Source organism: Triticum aestivum, chromosome 2A, assembly GCF_018294505.1.
Source record: "Triticum aestivum cultivar Chinese Spring chromosome 2A, IWGSC CS RefSeq v2.1, whole genome shotgun sequence".
Lineage (NCBI taxonomy): Eukaryota > Viridiplantae > Streptophyta > Magnoliopsida > Poales > Poaceae > Triticum > Triticum aestivum.
The window spans coordinates 618,147,941-618,170,521 of record NC_057797.1 but is presented as its reverse complement, the minus strand read 5'-3'; the positions used below and the strand labels follow the sequence as shown (position 1 = coordinate 618,170,521).

The 22,581-nt window shown below is 42.8% G+C and overlaps 2 protein-coding genes and 1 pseudogene across 2 annotated transcripts; 2 read left to right on the top strand and 1 right to left on the bottom strand.

Annotated features, from left to right (window-relative positions):
• Window positions 1-5,390: 5,390 nt before the first annotated feature.
• LOC100359381 (elicitor responsive gene 3) lies at window positions 5,391-7,827 on the top strand. Its single transcript, XM_044602295.1, has 5 exons — window positions 5,391-5,720; window positions 5,950-6,015; window positions 6,563-6,689; window positions 6,951-7,065; window positions 7,539-7,827. Exons 1-5 carry the CDS (start codon window positions 5,654-5,656, stop codon window positions 7,596-7,598), a joined length of 435 nt encoding a protein of 144 aa, XP_044458230.1. The 5' UTR covers window positions 5,391-5,653; the 3' UTR covers window positions 7,599-7,827.
• An 8,389-nt stretch (window positions 7,828-16,216) lies between these two features.
• LOC123185721 (uncharacterized) lies at window positions 16,217-16,999 on the bottom strand. Its single transcript, XM_044597552.1, has one exon. It carries the CDS (start codon window positions 16,737-16,739, stop codon window positions 16,479-16,481), a length of 261 nt encoding a protein of 86 aa, XP_044453487.1. The 5' UTR covers window positions 16,740-16,999; the 3' UTR covers window positions 16,217-16,478.
• A 635-nt stretch (window positions 17,000-17,634) lies between these two features.
• Window positions 17,635-22,270, top strand: LOC123191786 (uncharacterized; annotated as a pseudogene).
• The last annotated feature ends 311 nt before the right edge of the window (window positions 22,271-22,581 follow it).

Sequence of the window (22,581 nt, the reverse complement as noted above, 5' to 3'; positions counted from 1 at the left end):
ATCTCGAAATACGCCAACCCAACATCGACCATTGGAGACACCTGTAGTACTCCTTTATAATCACCCAGTTACGTTGTGACATTTGGTAGTACCCAAAGTGCTCCTCCGGTAAACGGGAGTTGCATAATCTCATAGTCATAGGAACATGTATAAGTCATGAAGAAAGCAATAGCAACATACTAAACGATCGGGTGCTAAGCTAATGGAATGGGTCATGTCAATCAGATCATTCAACTAATGATGTGACCTCGTTAATCAAATAACAACTCATTGTTCATGGTTAGGAAACATAACCATCTTTGATTAACGAGCTAGTCAAGTAGAGGCATACTAGTGACACTCTGTTTGTCTATGTATTCACACATGTATTATGTTTCCGGTAAATACAATTCTAGCATGAATAATAAACATTTATCATGATTATAAGGAAATAAATAATAACTTTATTATTGCCTCTAGGGCATATTTCCTTCAATATATATATATATATATATATATATATATATATATAGAGAGAGAGAGAGAGAGAGAGATCTAGCTACTACTATGGACTCGTAGGCCCTGAAGGAACTACTCACACATCATCATGGAGGCAGCAAGATTGATGAAGATGGCCTCCCTAATGATTCCCACCTTCGGCAGAGTACAGGAATAGGGCTCCAGATGGGATCTCTTCGGAACAGATACTTATGGTAGTGATAAATTCTTTCGGGCGTCCCTTTGAGGGCTTCTGAATATTTGGAAATTTATAGGCCAAGAATTAGGGAAAACTGAGCTACGAGGGGCCCACAAGTCAGGGGGGCACGCCCCCTGTTGGGGAACATAGTAATTTCAAAAAAATTCCTACGCACACGCAAGATCATGGTGATGCATAGCAACGAGAGGGGAGAGTGTGTCCACGTACCCTCGTAGACCGAAAGCTGAAGCGTTAGCACAACGTGTTGATGTAGTCGTACGTCTTCACGATCCGACCGATCAAGTACCGAACGCACGGCACCTCTGAGTTCTGCACACGTTCAACTCGATGACGTCCCTCGAACTCCGATTCAGCCAAGCTTTGAGGGAGAGTTCCGTCAGCACGATGGCGTGATGACGATGTTGATGTTCTACCATCGCAGGGCTTTGCCTAAGCACCGCTACGATATTATCAAGGTGGACTATGGTGGAGAGGGGCACCGCACACGGCTAAAAGATCCAAGAGATCAATTGTTGTCTCTATGGGGTGCCCCTCTCCTCCATATATAAAGGGGGGAGGGCCGGCCAAGGGGAGGAGGCGCGCCCAAGGGGGGGTCCTACTCCCACCGGGAGTAGGACTCCTCCTTTTCCTATTTAGAGAGGGAGAGGGAAGGAAGAGGAAGGAGGGAGGAAAGGAAAGAGGGGGCGGCCCCCCTCCCAATTCGAACTGGGCTTGGGGGGTGCCCCTTCCCTTGCTCCTTTCCACTAAAGCCCATTAAGGCCCATATACCTCCCGGGGGGTTCCGATAACCTCCCGGTGCTCCGGTATTATCCTGATCTCACCCAGAACCATTCTGGTATCCAAATATAGTCGTCCAATATATCGATCTTTACGTCTCGACCATTTCGAGACTTCTTGTCATGTCCGTGATCACATCCGGGACTCCGAACTACCTTCGGTACATCAAAACACATAAACTCATAATATAACCGTCATCAAACTTTAAGCGTGCAGACCCTACGGGTTCGAGAACTATGTAGACATGACCGAGACACGTCTCTGGTCAATAACCAATAGCGGAACCTGGATGCTCATATTGGCTCCTACGTATTCTACGAAGATCTTTGTCGGTCAAACCGCATAACAACATACGTTGTTCCCTTTGTCATCGGTATGTTACTTGCCCGAGATTCGATCGTCGGTATCTCAATACCTAGTTCAATCTCGCTACCGGCAAGTATCTTTACTCGTTCCATAACACATCATCCTACAACTAACTCATTAGTTGCAATGCTTGCAAGGCTTAAGTGATGTGTATTACCGAGTCGGCCCAGAGATACCTCTCCGACAATTGGAGTGACAAATCCTAATCTTGAAATACGCCAACCCAACAAGTACCTTTGGAGACACCTGTAGAGCACCTTTATAATCACCCAGTTACATTGTGACGTTTGGTAGCACACAAAATGTTCCTCCTGTAAACGGGAGTTGCATAATCTCATAGTCACAGGAACATGTATAAGTCATGAAGAAAGCAATAGCAACATACTAAACGATCAAGTGCTAAGCTAATGGAATGGGTCAAGTCAATCACATGATTCTCCTAATGATGTGATCCCGTTAATCAAATGACAACTCTTTGTCTATGGCTAGAAAACATAACCATCTTTGATCAACGAGCTAGTCAAGTAGAGGCATACTAGTGACACTCTGTTTGTCTATGTATTCACACATGTATCATGTTTCTGGTTAATACAATTCTAGCATGAATAATAAACATTTATCATGATATAAGGAAATAAATAATAACTTTATTATTGCCTCTAGGGCATATTTCCTTCACCCCCTAGTTTGTTGGGCCCTCGTGGGTCTTCTCATACTTCCCCGAAGCTTCCAGGGTCTATTATTGTCCAGAAAGAATCGTAAAAAACTTCTATAGGTATGTGTTTCCAGGAAAACAAAAAACAAGCAAAAAACAGAACTAGCACAGAACACTAAATTAATAGGTTAGTCCAAAAATAATATAAAATGGCATATAAATAATACAAAAGTGATAATATAATAGCATTGAACAATAAAAAATTATAGATACATAGGAGACATATAAGGCATCCTTGGTGAAGATCGCATCAGCACGAAGGACTGATGCAGCATGGTGGCAGAGCCTCTTCTTTCTTCTTGTCTTGGCCCTTCTTCTTCTATGGAGGTGGTCATGGATTAGCAATGGATATGGAGATGGAGATGGTGATGGATATCAGCATATCGTGTATGGATGATGGATGACCTCTAGGGTTGAGGTGTATATAGGAGGCCTCCTTGGGCCTCCTATGTTGATGTAGCTTCTCCACTTTGATACAAGGGCTCTAGATGAGACAAATCAAATCCCAATACCTCCCATGGTGGCCAAGGAAGTCGTCAGAACAAACTGAGATAAAATCCACGAAGAATCGCGTCTGATCTGGGCGATTTCAGAGCTTGTCGGGGGTGGCGAAGCCTCCCCTTCTTTCTTCTTGTCTTGGCCCTTCTTCTTCTATGGAGGTGGTGATGGATTAGCAATGGATATGGAGATGGAGATGGTGATGGATATCGGTATATCGCGTATGGGTGATGGACGACCGCTACGGTTGAGGTGTATATAGGAGGCCTCCTTGGGTCTCCTCCGTTGAGGTAGCTTCTCCACTATGATCCAAGGGCTCTAAATGAGCCAAATCAAATCCCAACACCTCCCATGGTGGCCAAGGAAGTTGTCAGAACAAATTGAGATAAAATCCACGAAGAATCGCGTCTGATCTGGGCGATTTCAGAGCTTGTCGGGGGTGGTACGACCATGCCCGGTCGTATCGAGCGTTGTCTTTTGCTCTGGACACCTTTAGTAAAATGGTCATCATTTCTTCATATGAACTTTGATTTTGACGTTCTTGGGCTCGTTGGATTCGTATGAATGACGCCAATGCACCTATGGTGTTGGATTTTTAATTTGATCACTTAAAATGTCATAATTAGCACTCCAAAATGCTTGGGTTTGGTGCCTGGAAATCTCTCGTATTGGTCCCAACCCTGGCCTTTTCATCGTGTTTGGTCCATGGTTACTCGAAAGCACCTAGACACAACAAACCAAAGATAACTAATAAAAACTACAAACTATGTAATGCTCACAACGAAAAGGGTAAAAAACAGAAAGCATGCATAATGGACATGTACTTTGTTCAATGGGACATGATATATGGAGTAGTATTCAATAAATGAGTTTAAAAATGCATATAAAATAGAGCCACTGTTAATCTTGATGCAAGACTTACAAATTTTATGTTTTTCCATTCTTCCGTTTACGCATGCATACCTATCCTACTTTCAAGGTCTTTTGTAGGATTCGAACCAAAGAATATAAGCGAGGCCCAACACAGTCTAGAGGATTCAAAATCTAGCCTATGTAGTGTGAATAAGTAGTACTGGTCTGAACTAAACAACACATGTTTCTTGTCCTGTCTCCTCCTACAAGAGCCCTAGGCGGGAGCTGATGTCTATCGCTCATAGCGAGCGCTACCTTGCATCTCTCAAGCAAGATGGGTCTGGTCCAGCGAGCGAGTGCACGCCTATTTTTTGTTTTGTTCTTTCCCATTTCATTTTTTCGATCAGATTAATTTATAATTTGAAGAAAACTCCCAAATAATTTTTTCGTAAATTCAGGAAAGTATTTATGGTTATTTAAAAATTGTTTGTGAATGCAAAATATGTTCACAAATTCAATATATGTTCACGAATTCAAAAAATATTCATGAAACTTTGAAACTATTATGAATTTTTATAAAGTTCACAATTTCAGGAAAAAAAAGTTCATGAATTTTAAAAAATGTTCACGAGAAATACAAGAAATGTCCACGAACATTTTTTGAAAATCGGAAAAAATTGTATGAAACCTCTAACAATTTTCAAAATCGCGAATTGTTTTTAAAATTTGTGAACATTTCTTAAAATTGTGAACTATTTTTGAATTTTTGGACATTCGTTTTATAAATGGAACAGTTTTTTTATTTTTCAAACATTTTTTGAGGAACACATTTTTTTTAAATGCGAACAAATTGTGAAATCTCAATTATTCTTTGAAATGATTGAATATTTTTGTATTAGTAAGCATTTTTGTGAAAACACGCACAAAATTTGAAAACATAATCATTTTAGAAAATTCCAAACTTTTTTTGGAAATGCAAATAATTAGGAAATCTTGAACATTTTCTGGATATTTCTTGAAATTTGTGAATTATAGAAACAAAAAAGAGAAGAAAAAAATAAACCGGCAAACCAGTAAGAAAACGAATCGGGAACCTTCGACAAGGTTCGAAAAAACTCTTAGGAACCTTGTAAAATCGGTCCTGGCAGTTTTCTCGCTCAATTTATAATGGGCCGGCCCGTCCACGGTCCCTAGTGAGGAAACGCTACGCTAGGGATTGCAACGGGCGATATATAGCGTTCGTGGCCTCTAAAAAAATGCAGTTGTGGCCCCGGACGGCCACCGTCCATGGACGATGCAACTACTACACTGCACCTGCACGATCACACGAACGGTGACAGACTGGGCGCGTCAAACCCGTCCTCTCGCTCCTCAATCATCCAATCGGCACGGCCGGACTACGGGCAGACACGCGCGAAACCGGCGGAAGAACCCACCGCCCCCACCCCACCCCCCATTGGCGCGCCGCGCGGTACTTGACCTGCCTTCGGCAAGTTGGCAAGTCGCCTATGCCCTACCACACACCGCGTCCATGTGACGCGACGTGGGGGAGGTGCGAGGAAGACGCGGCCGAGCCTTCCATTTTTCAACTCCTAGTCCTATACATACAGCGGCGCCCCGGGGCTCGGATCGGATCTACAGCAATCAGTCTCGACCTTCAGTCGTGCTGCCTACCCATCAGCATATAATTCCTGATCGAGCGAGCGGGAGAGGAAGGCGAGATCAGTCAGATCAGGCCCGGAGAGAAGATGGCGCAGGGGACGCTGGAGGTGCTGCTCGTCGGAGCCAAGGGACTCGAGAACACCGACTACCTCTGTAAGCTACCTTCGGCCTCTCCCTCCCCACATCGAGTTCTGTTCTGCTTGAATTCGGCTCTGCTTTCCCGTTCCCCGCTCGATCAAGTAGCTCGGTGAAGTGATGGCCTCCCGATCAGCCAGATCGGCGCAATATTCTCGAGTTGTTTGTGCTTTCGCCTTTGCTGGTGTCTAATTGGCGGGATCGATTCTCGCTGACGAGTTCCGTGGCTGCGAATTGTTTGCTGCAGGCAACATGGACCCGTACGCGGTTCTAAAATGCACATCGCAGGAGCAGAAGAGCACCGTCGCCTCAGGTAAATTTCTTCGTTAGCTTGCAAATATTTTGCTCACAGTATATAGGAAACCTTATATATCTCTTCAATTTATCGATCAACGCTTTCGTTCACTAGTAGCGTTCAAAACGATATCTTAATGATAGTGAAATCTGGTCCTTGTGGTCCTTCACAAAGAAAAAAACGAGCACTGGTACTGAATGAGTCCTAGGTTCCACGTGCTGCTAGAAAGCTACCAGGCTTGAAGCTTGAGTCTGTCATGTGTTTTGCCATGTCAGTAATGTCTGGACACTTGAACAGCAGGAAAATCTAGACGATCATAATAAGAACGCAGATCGATTCAGAATGGCAGCAACCAATGCGCTAAAAGCACGTTAATTAAGTAGTTAACGCATCTTATTTTCCCACCTCGTTTGCGATAAGCCGAATCAACCGTGGATCCTTCCATGAGGAAAATTGGAAATCATCAAGACATGTTAAAAGCAGCAGCATGCATCTAAATGCTGCTGTGCATGTGTGCTATTGACTTCTTTATGAGATGTAACTTGACTTCACTCGATGCATGCAGGAAAGGGAAGTGATCCTGAATGGAACGAAACCTTTGTGTTCACCGTCTCTGAGAATGCAACCGAGCTCGTCATCAAGCTCCTCGACAGTGATGGTGGCACGGACGACGACAGCGTTGGTGAAGCAACGTAAGTCGAAATGAGCTAGGAGTAGCAATTTTGGTCCTGTGTCAGTTTCTATCCCTGAAGATGTGGCCAACCCAGAGTGTTCCTTTGAGTTAGTTGTGGGGCTGGCGGTCTTACATAAAACTGGCTCAAATGTTTGGCGAAATCTGTTTTTGAAACACTTGCAGTTTGCATTTCGATTGATGTCGCAGCATCGCGGGATGCAAAATTGAATGATCGCAGATTGCATCATCCACTACAACTCTGAGTATTTGATTCTTTCAGGATCCCATTGGATGGAGTGTACACTGAAGGAAGCATCCCACCAACTGTTTACAATGTTGTCAAAGACGAAGAGTACCGTGGAGAAATCAAAATCGGTCTGACGTTCACTCCGGAGGTAGCTGTCTTACATTCATGTTCAGGGACTAAACCCATTTCACTTTACCGTGTCCTCTGTTTCTCTGTGGCTAACTAAACGTCTGCATTAGTAACTGTATATGCAAGCTTGTAGGGCCTTATTCGCTGTTAACAGTTTTCACATATGATAAACTGATCACCACCACACACTTGGCTGTAATTCTTCAACTCCCTCCACAGATACATTCCGTTTGAGCGACAAGTAACATGGATCGGAGGAAGTACCATCTTTTAGCCTTTCAACTTCTAGTTTCAGCACCACTAATTGTGTAGAGTATCCGGGTCTTATTTTTATGCTCCTTTGATGCCTTCCTTTTCTTTTCTTTTTTTGACACGTCAACTGCGGGCTTACACAAGCCTGAAATGCTTTCCATTTTTATGAAGATGAACGAGCTGGTCCTTCTTCTGACCTCAATACTTACATTTCTGCTAAATGCTTTTCTCTGTTCACAGGAGGCTCGTGATGAGGATCAACCCGAGGAAAACTACGGTGGGTGGAACCAATCATCTTGAGAAGAAGTAGGTGCTTTGCTGAACTGTGGTGCGTGACAAGTCGTGTGCTAGAACTAAAGCCTATTTTAATTGTTAAAGACTGTATTTATCATTGATTCCATCAATTATGGATAAGCTACAAATCTCCTTATTGATTGGTATCGTTTTCTAGTATTCAAATTTGTAATAACAGTGTTCCCCACTTGTATGAAGTATGAGCCCTCTTTAATGTCACTAAATTGATTTGCAATGGTGATGGCCCCATTTCTTAATAGAGAAGGTTGTGTGCATCAATTGATGCAAAGGCCAAAGGCACTCGCTTGTTTTCTTCCTTTTTGGAAAGAGTACATTTTCTCCTTTCTTTTGTCGATGGTGCTTCCTTTGTTGTAGATATTCAATCTAGCCTACATGTGAGGATGAAATCCTCTTATAACAACCCTGTTGTCCATGGTGACCTACCAATTTTCTATCTTTTGAATGTCGAAGTGGGAACTAAAAAGAATAGACAAGATATGGTGACACTTCCACCGGGGGAAAGAGTTAGGGGTACCCTAACATTCTTGAATTTTACAAGTTTAATCATGCTTTTCGCCTCTAGTGGTCGTGGTTTCACTGACCAAGCTTCAACCTAGTAGAGCTTCAATAGTGGTACTAACGGTTTAAAACTGGTGCTACTATGAAAATGACCTCAGTGACAGGATTTAGAGAACCTAGTAGTTTGGGGTTGATGTAGTTGTTGTGCTTCGGAAGTTGGAACTACCGGGTTCTCATGTTGTTGCCTCTGGGAAGCCTTTCTCTTCTTAGCTGCTAAGTCCATCGCTCTGTCAACACTGCAGGTTTTGGTTTGGTATTGCCGAGTTTGTATTCTGGATCTGGGTTTGTTGACTGCTTCCTTTGTCGGGTTTTGTGTACAGTAGCTCCATGAAAAAGTTTTGTTGTGCGGCATGAATCACACTTCAAACCTCGATAGTATCGATTTTGTGCCGTTGGTTTTAATCTCAATTGGATTCTATTTGAGAAACAACAAGATTCATCCATCGTTGATATCCTAACCCCTCTTTATTGCTTTTGGAACTATACACATGTTTACATTTAGTAACACATTGGTCCATTAAAATTTTGTCATTCATCATTAAAACCCACTGGAGGGCCATAGATACACCTTCACCGGTCCTAACTATGGTGTGGCACGATGATGACTTCTCAAAGAAGGGGCATGCACATGTCGTGAACCTCCATCACCATCACGATGGGTAACAGATCCAAATACGTCTTTTGGCAGGATCGATGGATGCTTGGATGGTTGAACCCCTAATCCTTCTCTAACAGCAAGAACTGTTTGGTCTCGGTGGAGAAAGAGTTGGCAAGTCAAAGTTAGATTTGATCTCTCCAAACATGTACACTTTATGGCACATCGCTGACTTATGTAGTTATGTGACCTTTGGTTGGGATTACGTGACATTCTGCTTTCCACTTTGCTAGATGTCATGGTCATCCTATGGTTCATACACGGTTGGCATACCATATAGAATCTCGAGAAGCAGCTCCTCCTTTCCTCGCTAGCAAAATTTGGACCATCCAAACAGAACCAAAAATGCAATTCTTCTCTTGGCTCAAGATCCTCTTAGGAGGTTATGCGCGCATGTAGTTGTTCTCATTAGTCCCATTTGTAAGCTCCGCATATTTACCCGCAAACGGCTCCACATTTGTCCAATGACTACCATTAAGATGTTTGTTCTTCTATAGGTATGTTTTTTGCAAGCCAAGCCATGATCTCGATTTTGCCAACAAATAAGAACAACATCAACTCATCGTTTAAAAGAAAAAGGTTGTCGGCCTCCTGAAGGAAGAGTGAAAAGCAACTATTTGCTTGATTGTATACATTATGTGGGTATTTTGGAAGGAAAGAAATTGCAGAATCTACCTAAATATTGCTACCCAACATTAAAATTGCGATGATAGTTCCTGAGAGAATGTAGTGGCAGGATTTTGGCCTAACTGGATCCCAAAGACGATGCACTTGTGGCCCCTCTCACTATCAACTCTAGGGTTCTAGCATTTTCTTCTCATTGTTACCTTGCATTTAAGATCATATTCTATATTTACATGAGATTTCACATCCCCACTTGTATTAAAAGCATGGTGGTATTATCTTGAAATTTGATTTTGAAAAGGTTCACAACAATGTTAACTAGGATTTTTATTGGAATGCCATAAATCAGAGTCTTTAAACCCTATTTGATGTAGCTGGATTAAGAGTATCATTTACAATGGAATTGTTATTGTTAAACTGAACAACACCACAAGCCCTTATGAAAGTGCCAAAAGTGTGAGGTAGGTGGACCATCTACCCCCTGTAATCTGACAGGTGAGTGCCATACTAAAATTGTTAAAAATTCCCAAAGGAATGATATGCTAGTTGTTGATTGCTGACCTTATTGATAAAACAGTGGTTGTAATTTAATACATTGATGATACAACTATTTGTATTGATTGTGACCTTGATAAGGCTCTAAACCCTAAAGTTCTCCTTTATTCATTTGAGCTTATATCTAGTTTTTATAAATCAACTTCCAAAGTGAAAGTTTTTGTGCTGGAGGAGACAATGACATTGCGAACTTATATGCTAATCTTGTCAAATTGGTCAATTTCCTATGAGATATTTGATAGTTGCTATCAGGTTTTCCTCTCTAAAAAATGTGGGCATGTACTTGAAGGAAATATGCCCTAGAGGCAATAATGAAGTTATTATTTATTTCCTTATATCATGATAAATGTTTATTATTCATGCTAGAATTGTATTAACCGGAAACTTAGTACATGTGTGAATACATAGACAAACTGAGTGTCATTAGTATGCCTCTACTTGACTAGCTCGTTAATCAAAGATGGTTAAGTTTCCTAGCCATGGACAAGAGTTTTCATTTGATGAACGAGATCACGTCATTAGAGAATGATGTGATTGACTTGACCCATCCGTTAGCTTAGCACTATGATCGTTTAGTTTATTGCTATTGCTTTCTTCATGACTTATACATGTTCCTATGACCGAGATTATGCAACTCCTGAATACCGAGGAACACTTAGTGTGCTATCAAACGTCACAACGTAACTGGGTGACTATAAATATGCTCTACAGGTGTCTCCAATGGTGTTTGTTGAGTTGGCATAGATCGAGATTAGGATTTGTCACTCTGTGTATCGGAGAGGTATCTCTGGGCCCTCTCAGTAATGCACGTCACTATAAGCCTTGCAAGCAATGTGACTAATGAGTTAGTTACGGGATGTTGCATTACGGAACGAGTAAAGAGACTTGCCGGTAACGAGATTGAACTAGGTATTGAGATACCGACGATCGAATCTCGGGAAAGTAACATACCGATGACAAACGGAACAACGTATGTTGTTATACGGTTTGACCGATAAAGATCTTCGTAGAATATGTGGGAGCCAATATGAACATCCAGGTTCCGCTATTGGTTATTGACCGGAGATGTGTCTTGGTCATGTCTACATAGTTCTCGAACCCGTAGGGTCTGCACGCTTAACGTTCGATGACGATCGGTATTATGAGTTTATGTGTTTTGATGTACCGAAGGTAGTTCGAAGTCCCGGATATGATCACGAAGACGACGAGGAGTCTCGAAATGGCCAAGACATAAATATTGATATATTGGACGGCTATATTCGGACACCGTAAGTGTTCCGGATGATTTCGGAGAAAACCGGAGTGTCGGAGGGTTACCGGAACCCCCGCGGGGAAAGTTGGGCCTTCATGGGCCATAGGGAAGAGGGGAGCCAGCCCACAAGGGGCAGCCGCGCCCCTCCCTATAGGGAGTCCGAATTGGACTAGGGAGGGGGGCGCGCGCCCCCTTTCCTTCTCCTCTTCCTCTCCCTTCCTTCCTTCCCCTTCCCCTCCTAGTTGGACTAGGAAAGGGGGAGTCCTACTCCTACTAGGAGGAGGACTCCTCCCCTCCGTGGCGCGCCGTAGGGCCGGCCGGCCTCCCCCCTTGATCCTTTATATATGGGGACAGGGGGCACCCTAGAACACACAAGTTGATTGTTTCCAGCGATGTGCGGTGCCCTCCCTCCATCATAATCCTCCTCGATCATATCGTCGTAGTGCTTAGGCAAAGCCCTGCGCCGGTAGCTTCATCATCACCATCATCACGCCGTCGTGCTGACGAAGCTCTCCCTCGACACTCAGCTGGATCGAGAGTTCGTGGGACGTCACCGAGCCGAACGTGTGCAGATTGCGTAGGTGCCGTACTTTCGGTACTAGGATCGGTCGGATCGTGAAGACGTACGACTACATCAACCGCGTTGTCATAATGCTTCCACTTACGGTCTACGAGGGTACGTGGACAACAATCTTCCCCTCTTGTTGCTATGCATCACCATGATAGATCTTGTGTGTGCGTAGGAAAATTTCTGAAATTACTACGTTACCCTACAGTACTACCTTAGGCTAAATACTTGAATAAGTTTGATTCTTGGAGAGGGTATGCTATTTTCATTGGAGAAAGAACTATCCTGAGGAATGCTAATTGACCAATAATTCTTCCTATCATATGTCCATGCTCACATTGAACAAAACTTTTATTGAGAGACTTGATACACATAAAGGCATACTATTTTGGCAGTGTCGTAATATGGAAAAATGGTATTACCTTATTAAGTAGTCTAGAATATGTAGATCCAAAAAGGAAATCGACCAGCGAGTTAAGGACCTTAGGCCAGTCAGTGATGGTATGATTTGACCGGTCAGTTTTGTTCAGACTCTGTAGTAGTGTGTGGAGGTTGAACACTAATATGGGTTGGGCTCTGGCAGGTGATCATTAAAGCCAAATACCTCAATAATCAAACTATGGCGTATGACAAACATAAGTTATTTTATTCTCCTTGTTGGGAGGCCATTCTTAAAGTGAAAGACCTTTACATATTGGTCCAAAAATTAAGCCAAGATTTGGTAATATTACTAGATTGTGGAAATATTCTCTTAACAAACAATCTCCCCTTTGTGAGCAATTCCCACAATCTTTTGATATTTGTAATGCACATGATTTTACGATTGAAATGCTCCAGTGCTCCACGGAGTATATATGACTACTTTTCAGGAGAAGGCCATCTCCCGACCTTATGGATCAGTGTGAATCTTTCCTTGCTTATTTTGCTAGTCTTAATATTTTTGATGACCCTAATGAGAAATACTAGTCCAAGGAGAAAATGATATGTTATTTACCACTAAATCGATGTACAATGGTGGGAAACCTCCTTAGCAGGTTGAAATCACAAATGGGCTTGGGGATGCAAAATTACCACTAGAAAACTAATCTTCCTATTCCAGTTGTTTCAACATGTTGTGTTAACAAGAGAGGCAATGAAAAAGAAAAATTAATTAACAACTCTAGTTGCTCCTTTTCTGATCAGGTTGAGTCCTCTCAACACATAGTTTTCCCGTGCCTTGTGGCAAGGGTGGTGTGGAGAACAATGCACTAGGTCTTTGGTACTGATATTTTCCCTAACAATATCTGGTAATATTTCCTTGGTGCTATTCTTTTTGTCCTGATGGAGAGAAGTTCTTTACTATTGTTTCGCGGTTGTTATATATATGGGCTATATGGAATTTTTGCAATAGAGTCACTTTTGAGAATAATATGTTTGAAAGTCCTTTTAAAGATCATTTCTATGACATGCACTTCCTGTTATCCTCGATAGATCATAAAAAAAACTAGAGATCTGGATGCGCTGAAGAAATAGGTTGGGATACTTCGAAGCAAGGTTGTGAACGTGATGTTGCTAGAGACACTAGGGTTGGTACATCAAACTAATTCTTCCCCACTCACTGGTCTTGCTGTCATTGCATGTTAGATTTGTGGTGCTAATGTGGTTAATTTCATAGGAGCACCCAAGTGATACATCCCTTGAATCTGACCCAGCCATGCACCTAGGGATCCAGGCCTAGTTATATTTTTCAGATGTACTCGTGATGTATATTAATTTCCAATGGTTTCCAAATTCTGCAATAAATGCAAGCTGATATGTGTAACCTGGGCCATGTGACAACCAATTAGGATCACACTAGCATGTGGAAGAATTTTCCACTTTAGATTTTAATCACACTGCACATATAATAAGTTTCGGTTAATAAGACTAGTTTGTTCATGGATTCAACCTACGTAGTTCAAAGATTCCAATATTTTTTAACTCAAGTTACTAACCTAAACTCAAACTTAAAAGTAGAAATTCATAGGTTCCATGTTCTCAATAGAAGTTTTGAGCTTAAACTTGCATACATCATACATGCTCATATTACAAAGAAAATTACTTAAGTTTCAAACTTAAATTAGAACATTAAATCTTCTTACAAGCATGATGGAATATGCCATTTGTGCGCTAATCCAGAAGCCTAATGGCATCGTCAAATGCACATACATTCTTCACAGGTTGAAGCCTCAACATCAGCATCACAGTACATAATCACTAAGTAAACGTAACTAATAAAGTGGCTACTCAAAAAAATTGTCTAAAATAACTGAAAAGACAGACTACTGAACAAATGCACGGAAATGTGCAATCAATATATTATAATTCTAAAAAGTCCAACATCGCATGTTTTTGGGAAGACCCTCTCGAATTATCATTAATGGATGTTAACATTTCTAGCATTTCAAGATACTAATTCCTAGAAATTTCAAGATGCCAATTCTTTGAATTATGTCTTCTAAGAGAACTAAGAATGTTATAATATTGTAATTCTTAAAATCCAAGGTCGCCTGTTTTGGGGAAGACCCTCTCCAATTATCATTAATGGATGTTAACATTTCTAACATTTCAAGACATTAATTCCTAGAAATTTCAAGATACCAATTCTTTGAATTATGTCTTCTAAGAGAACTAAGAATGGCGTGATACTAGTTCCATGATTTTTTGAAAGAAATCATTTACTAAAGTTCCTGGATTAAATTAAAAATAAAAGTTTAAAATGAGAATTCGACGATCCTCATTTTGACAAATTTCATGATGATGACTTTAGCTTTTGTTTCTCAAGTAAAAAAACTGAGAATTTCATGATACGGATTCTAGGATTTTGTTAGAAGGCAGTTAGCATTTGTACTAGTTTGTTAGCAAAGCTAAGTGTTGTTGTTCTACTAAGTAATCACTGCACTGGGAGCACCAATGCATCATGTACTTGTATTGATCGAGCCATCAAGGTTGACCTCACAATTCAATACGCTGCACACCAAAAATTCAACAGTGCTATGAGGGTGCTTGGATACAAGGGACTATTTTTAGTCTGACTAAAAATAGTCTCTTTTAGAGGCTAAAGTTCCAAGCACCCCTGACTAGAAAGAGACTAGGACTAGTCTTGAGGCTAAAATCTTTTAGTCATGGGAAACCTACTAAAATATGTATTAGCTCTCTCTCTCCTCATTTAATTCCTCTCCTTAGTTCTGGATTGGAGGGTTTGGAGGATAATAAATGCTCAATAACTAGATTTTAGTCTCTTTAGTATTTGGATCCAAACATGGGTGAGACTAGCAAGTTTTAGTCCCACTACTTTTAGTCATGGGACTAAAACGTATCCAAGCATGCTCTATGTGTTCAGAGGAGTAACTCCCTTGCACTCAATAAAAGGCATTTAAAGGAGTCATTACAATGTATAGCCCATTTATTTGTTGGTATTTTTCATCAATACATTTAATATATAGATCTAGAGAGAATAACATTCGGTAGAGATATAGGGGTGTTGCGCACCTAAGAGCCAAAAATCGGCTTCCGCCCTAGAGATGTACTAGGTGTGTTTATTTTCTCTTGTCTTTTTTCTTTTTCGTTTAGTTTCATTGAATCACTTAGATGTGCAATGACTATGGCATATCTAGATGTGCCCTAGACATATCCTTATGTTTACTATCTTGTCCGTCGTGTAAGAAACTTTTTGACATGTTTATGTGATAACAGGTTTTCAGCCCATGATAAACATGCATGACTTGATTTTCCTTTTTTTATCGTCCTCTGAATCTTCGTATGTTTCTTTTGCGGGGATTGAATCTTTGTATGTCAAAAGTAATAGAAAGGAGACTTAGCTCGGTTAAAAAATAACAGATCGCCCATCTGTTCCTGAAAAAACAGAGTCTGCGGAAATCAGCACCGTGATGGCATGATACATGCATGTTCTCCTGACATGTTTTTCCTGGTGATGATCGTAGATTATGGCTTAAATTTGCACTGACTCAAACTGACTGCCGGTCTAGACCGGCTGTTGTTTGACCTTCCAGCCGGACTACACGGCCAATCCTTTCCTGCCTATCTCCTACCGAATCAAAAGACCAACGTAACCTACCAACAGTTTTTAATCTCCTACTTTTCTCGCCATGTGAGGGGGTAAAGATAACAACAAATGTGTACTGATGAGATCACGCCCATAAGCAAACAAAAAGGCTAGTGAGGATCAATCATATTTTAGCCATGGCGTGACAAAGCACCCGCTTGTCGTGGCGCCCTTGTCCGCTTGCCACGCCTTGGCCAACGCGAAATGACCCTAAACGCCCTCCGAAATTAAACACTGAGGACAGCCATTGACCGCTCCAAGCTCTCGCAGGGACAGGGCTGCAGCAAGCTCCCAATCAATCAATCAGTCAATCAATAATTGTCCTGCTGTTTCAGATCTTTGCTCCAAAGAAGTAGTGAAAATCATGGAGGAAGAAGAAGATACATCGTACATGTAATTTACACTATTTCTTTGGATGCAATCTCCGGAGCTCGATCTAATGGGCTAGCTAATTACAGTTACATCACTGCATATGTGATTGTATCGTCCACACACTACTCAGTCGCTCGCTAGATAGCCGGCGTTCTTCCGCGCGAGAAAAATGGGAGCGAGGAAGAACCTGCGCGGCGCTAGTTGTGCAGCGGGTTCGGCCCCTGCGGCACCAGCCTCTTGGAGTCGCCGAGCGCCGCCGCCGCCGCGCCGCCGGCACGAGTGGCCGTCGTCGTCGTCGTGGTGGACGCCGTGCGTCCCGTCGGCGTCGCCCCGCGCTTCCAGGCGGCGACGTCCGCCCTGGGGATCCTGTGGCCGCAGCTGAAGGTGGCGAGCTCGGACGCCAGGACGAGGAGAAGCACCGCCAGCAGCTGCAGGGCGCCGCCGGTGTCCCTCACCATGCTAAGGACAGAGGTGGATGGGAGGGGAGGAGCGGGCTGGCCGGCCGGCCGGCCTCCCGGAAGAGGAGGGGGCGGTTCTGTACTTGTGCGCGTAACTGCGTTTGTATGGACGCGCAGCTAGCAGCCGAGCGGAGTGTTTGGGCGCTGGGAGAGGCGTGCGTTGTTGCCTTGTGCCGTAGGTGCTACTAATAAGATGGCCGGATGGGGTCGTCGGTCACCGTTTCCCAATCCGCGGCGTGGATTGCCCGTGTGTAGGGGAGGGGGATGATTGAGGCTTTGAGGGTGAGGGGTGGCCGGTTGACTATACAAAAATAGCAGGCCTGGCTGGCCAACTCATGTGATGTGATGTGTCTGTGTTGTGTTGTGCAAGATGCATATCATGCGTGTGTTGTATTTCTTGGATGGCCGTTTGTATCCATGTGTTGGACCTCTCCCCGGTTTCATTAGCGAAACCGCATAGTTCGATAGCACTACAAAGCGAAAGTAAATATAAAACGGAAATACACATTAGTGCGCGTGCGCTCGTGTCTCGTCTCGAGCGGCCGCTCAAGAACCGTTCGATCGGCTCCCATCGCACGGCCGCGCCCGCCAGGTGTTACCTGCCCCCCCTCCCCGCGCTCGCCCGCATCTCCCGCACACCTGGGCCGGTAGTGCCGAGGCGCGCGGCACGCACACCCCCGGTGGGCCTGAGATGGCATAGACTGTGTAGGTATGCCCGTTAGTGAGCGTAGACTAGTAGTGGGGGCGGTGGGCGGTTTCGAATTTCGTGTCACTTCCTCCCCCCTTCAGCACCCGTCATCGCTCACCTCATTTCATTCCCCTCTCCCCTCCCCTCCCCTCCCGATTTGTAGGGCTCGCAGCCGGATCTGCCGTTGAACGTCATTGAAAGGTGCACATGAGGCGGAGGCGTAGCAGGGGGAAGCACCCGCTGCTCGTCGTCGGCTCAGGTACGCTCGCTGCTCATCCGCTCGCTCGTTCTCGCCGCGCCCGTACAGAGGAAGGTCGCAGCCGTAGTGCTCCCGCCGCACTCGTAGCAGGAGAGGCCACGCCCGTAGCGCTCTCGTCGCGCCCATGGTGGGGGAGGCCGTGCTCGTAGTGCCCCCGCCGCGCCACGCGCCGTTGTGCTGTCGCCGCGCCCGTAGCCGCAGAGGCCATGACCGCAGCGCTCTCGCCGTGCCTGTAGCGGGGGAGGCCGCGCCTGCTAGACGCGCTCGCTGTGCCTGTAGCGGGGGAGGCCACGCCGATAGCAGATCCACTGTGTCTTTGCATAAGTGATCGAAACCCTAGGTATTGTTGCATTTTAGTTGGTAGATATTTCAGCGTCCTTCACCATGGTCATTGAATCCCTTCGATTTCTGTCTATTTATTGTATTATTTTCATTCCCACTTGCACAACGAGGTGTTTGCAGTTGGCAGTTGCACAAATAATAGTTGCACAGGGAATGTTTCCATTGCCCACTTGCACAACGAGTTGTTTGCAGTTGGCAGTTGCACATGGAATGTTTCCATTGCCCCATTGTTCTGTGGGTTTTAATACTTGCCATTGGACCAGTTCCCAACTGGCAGATCTAGGTTCAACAGTTGCACACAGCTGGGATATGTGTTCCTTGCATTTTTCACTTGGCATTACCATATCCTAGTTGGCAGAACCAGGGTCCAGTTGGCAAATCCAAGGTCCAGTTGCCACGGGATTTTTCAATTGTCCTAGTGGAGGGGTCCTGGTTTTTTATGCATTGTTTATCAAGTTTTTGTTAGTGTTTTAACTACGATTTTCTGAGTGTGCAATTAGAATGATTATTTTGGGACCTGTTTTTTTGCAGCGACAATGGTTGAAGAGGGAGATGTCGGTGGAAGTGGGGAAGAGGTTGTTTTCTTAAGCTCAAAGAGAGCAAATATGATCGAATATAGGTGTTGTTTTCTTATCTCTTTTTTTCCTTTGTTTTTGATTTTTGGTTTTTGTTCTTTCGACTCATGCAGAGGATTGTATCAAAGGATACACGGCGGAACAGGAAAAGGGCTGCTGAGCGGGGTGTTCGTACTCGTGTTGTCCCCGATGATGGTGAGGAAGTAGGGGTAAGTTTTTAGCGGAGACTTTAACATTTTCTTTTTTATTACTGTACATTTTGAATACGCAATGTACAATTTTTAGTATATGTAAAAGAAATTCAATATTTATTTTTTGTTTTCTCTTTTTTCATGATTTTTTAACATGAGGCATCATTGTTTTTTGTAGGTGGAGGATGCTAATGCATCCCGTGCTGCAAAGCGAGCTAGAACAAAAGGAAAAGACAAGTCCTCTGAAGGGGGTGACCCAACCTCTGCAGAAGCTGCTGAGGTAGCTATTTTGAGTACATTTTTTCAGTTACATAGTATGTTGGTATCAGTTGGCACCTCTGTTGTTTAGTGTTGCACATGAAAAGTATACACTTGGCAGTTTGTGCGTCATATGTGTGCATAACTGTTTTAAGATAGATTTTCTAATCTTCTTACCTATCTTGTCAAATTTGAAAGTTGGAACCCATTCAACACACAGCTGCACCCAAACATGTATACATTTTGGACAAGTTTTTTAATTTTAGAGTGTGAACATGTCAGTTGCACAATAAGGGATAATAGTTGCACAAAAATCAACATATGGTTGCCCAACAATCAACTTATGATTGCACAACAATCAACTATGTGAAAATATTTCGGTTTATTATGTATGATCAGTTGCAGACATATGTACACTAGTTGCACAATTTATTTGTATTCAGTTCCCTTTTTTTATCTCGGGTGGGTGAAGTTGGAGTTGAAGGGAACGAAGGAAACGTTCCTCGGCGACGTTCACAAGCTGGAAGGATTATGGCCTCACCATGAAGGTTTGTGAAGGTCAACAAGGAACTAACACCTGTTCAAAGATCTTTCCTGTATGAGAAGATGTTAGGAGGTTTGGTAAACTTAGCCGACACACTGCCTTCTGATTTGACGAAGTTCCTAGTCCAGTCGTACGACCTAGGCAGTTCAGCCTTGGTATTTCCAGGCAGGGGAACTATTCCAGTAGATGGTGCTAGTGTGCATAGGAACTTTGGTTTACCCAATAGAGGGCCGCGTTTGAAATACATTGTTGAAAAGGAGGCTATGAAGAGTTTCAATCAGATGTTCAACCACACCGAGCCATCCAAACACCCCACGGTTACCGAATTTAGCAAGACGATGAAAGCTATGAAGGGAAGAACTGATGACAAGTTCCTTACTGGTTGGCTTGCAATTGCTTTCGGCACCTTTTTAGCTCCTACCACTAGTCTTTCTCTAAGCCCACGTTGCTACGGTGTTGTGCTAGAACCTGATGTTCTGTTGAAGAGCAATGTCAACTTATTTGTTGCTGAGCACATAAACAAAGCATTCCGCAACATGGGTGAGTACTAGCAAATAGTTTGCTGCTGCCTGTATCATTTGATGGTGAGCTGTAATTAAGTTTTGTATCTGCTAGACGTACTTTTCTATAGGTTTTGTACTTTATCACCAATGTTCTCATATGTTTGTTTTCCCCTTTTGTTTGTCTCTTAGGGATGGTGCGTGTACAGATTCTTTACATTGATGCACTTGATGTTGATGTGCGAGTAGAAAAGCCAATGCCTATGATAAGAATATAATCAGCAAGATAATGAAAAAGAATTTGATTTCGCCTGGCGTCTTTGGGAAACTTCAAGTGAGTTGGACATTCTGCTCAAAGTCAAATGATACCTTCTTGTTTTTTCTTGGTGTAATTTTTTGTATAATATGATATGTTTTATGTCTAGGTTTTCTGTATACATTATACTTTTTCTGTAATTGCACATTTTTTTCACATATCTGTAAGTAGTTGCACAAGTCTGTATTGATAGTTGGCACACAGACTTAAGATAGTTGCACACATTCTTGTTTCATATTTTATATTACAGTACCACTTTCATTTGGACTTCACATAGTAATTTTAGTCTATTTTTTTGCTTTTGAGAGCATGTGGTAGTTGCTCACGTATCTGTAGGTAGTTGCACAAGTCTATGTTCATAGTTGGCACACAGACTTATGACAGTTGCACACCTACTTTGTTTCATATTTTTTGTTTACAGTACCACTTTCATTTGGACTTCACATAGTAATTTTAGTCAGTTTTTTTGCTTCTGGGGGCATGTGGTAGTTGCTCACATGTGCGCTTTTTTCTTTATAGATCCACACAATAACTTTGTTTTTGTTGTTAATGATCTTTCTTTTTGTGCAACAGCTCAAGGAGCAGTATAGAAGCAAAGAGTATTCATCACTCTTCGGAGGATTGCTGCAGGCAGAAGAGTTTGTGGCGTCAAAGGTTCCATTGAGTTACAATCCCCACGCGAGTTATCCTTTTTGCTGACCCACTTTTTTTCCTAGACCAAAAATCTTCATTTTTTTATTCTCTTATGTGTTTGGTGTACTAATCATCCTTTGTTGTTTACTTTTTCGCGCCCAATGCATGCATCAGTTGCACAGAGTTATTATGTCAGTTGCAACATGGCTATTGTTTACCTGTACCAAAGTTACACTTTAGTTGCAGCAGTCACCTTTTTTCTACTTGAATCAAACTTGTGCTTTCACTTACACAGAGTTCACAACTTAGTTACAAACTATGTTTTTTTACTTCCAGCAAACTTACCCCTTTTCAGTTGCACACTTTCATTATCTCAGTTGCACACTACTTTGATATACTTGCACCAAACTTAGGTTTGCAGTTGCAAACAGATATGCTTGACTTGCACCAAAACTATTTTGTCTCCATTTTTCCTTTTTAAATTTAAAATTTTCCTTTTTCTAATGTTATGCAGAAGAAGTTCAAGCTAGCAAGCATGGTGCATGATCTATGTAAAGGAATATCTGACAATCTTGGCAACTTCATCGAAGGTTTTGCCAAGCTTGATAGAGAGGAACCAGATTTGTCTCCTCTCAAGGGGCCGTCAAGTGGTCGAATAAAGGCTCAAAGCTCACACACTAGGCGAAGGAAGCGTCAATCTGCTCCCAAACAAACAGAAGATGTGGAGGGAAGTGAAGAAGATGAATTTGTGGAGGAAAGTGAGTCAGAGGAAAAAGACGTTGACCTGGGAGTTGGCAATGATTCTGAAGAAAGTGATGAGTCGAAAGAAGAAGATGAGGATGAAGAGGGAAGGAATGTTGAAGAACATGATGATGACAATGACAACAATGATGGTGATGATGACAATGACGATGATGCTGACAACAACGAAGACAAAGAAGAATCCGGTAATGACGATGAGGAAGAGGAAGGAGATGGAATAGACAAGAGGGAAGGTGAGGATGTCGACAAGGTTGATGAAGATAAACAAGGAAAGGATGGGGACAGTGATGATGATAGCGAGGAGACACACGTCAATGAGAGGGGGGCCTTTGATGGAGGCAGTGACAGTGGGAAGGATGATGATGGCATGGGTGACGGTGACAGCAGTTCAAAGAGGATAAACACTTCTGGAGATGGAGGAAACAGCAGCAGCAGCTTAATTGATGATAGTGTAACTCTATAGTTTTTCATCCAAAAGGACATTCGTCGCAAGGGTGAAGATCCGAAATCAGTTGGAACCAAAGTAGTTGTGCCAGAGGAAAGTTTCTCACTTTTTGACTTGTGTAGATCAGAGCCAGCAATCCCCAACAGATTTGAAATCCCCTTGCTGGAAACTCATGCAATCATTGACATGAAAGAGAAGGATAATACCTTTGAAAAAATAATAAACGGCGGACTACAAAGCACTGGGGAAGAAATGGAAGAGGCAGGAAAGGGCTTGGACTGGATTGGCTCAAAAACCATGGTTGACAAGATAATGAAGGAAGGTGTTGT

Excerpts from the sequence above, each read along its gene's own strand:
- LOC123185721 (XM_044597552.1), bottom strand. The coding sequence starts at position 16,739 with ATGGTGAGGGACACCGGCGGCGCCCTGCAGCTGCTGGCGGTGCTTCTC.
- LOC100359381 (XM_044602295.1), top strand. The coding sequence starts at position 5,654 with ATGGCGCAGGGGACGCTGGAGGTGCTGCTCGTCGGAGCCAAGGGACTC. Across the intron at positions 6,016-6,562 it reads GAAGAGCACCGTCGCCTCAG|GAAAGGGAAGTGATCCTGAA; the intron begins GTAAATTTCTTC and ends CGATGCATGCAG. Across the intron at positions 6,690-6,950 it reads GACAGCGTTGGTGAAGCAAC|GATCCCATTGGATGGAGTGT; the intron begins GTAAGTCGAAAT and ends TGATTCTTTCAG.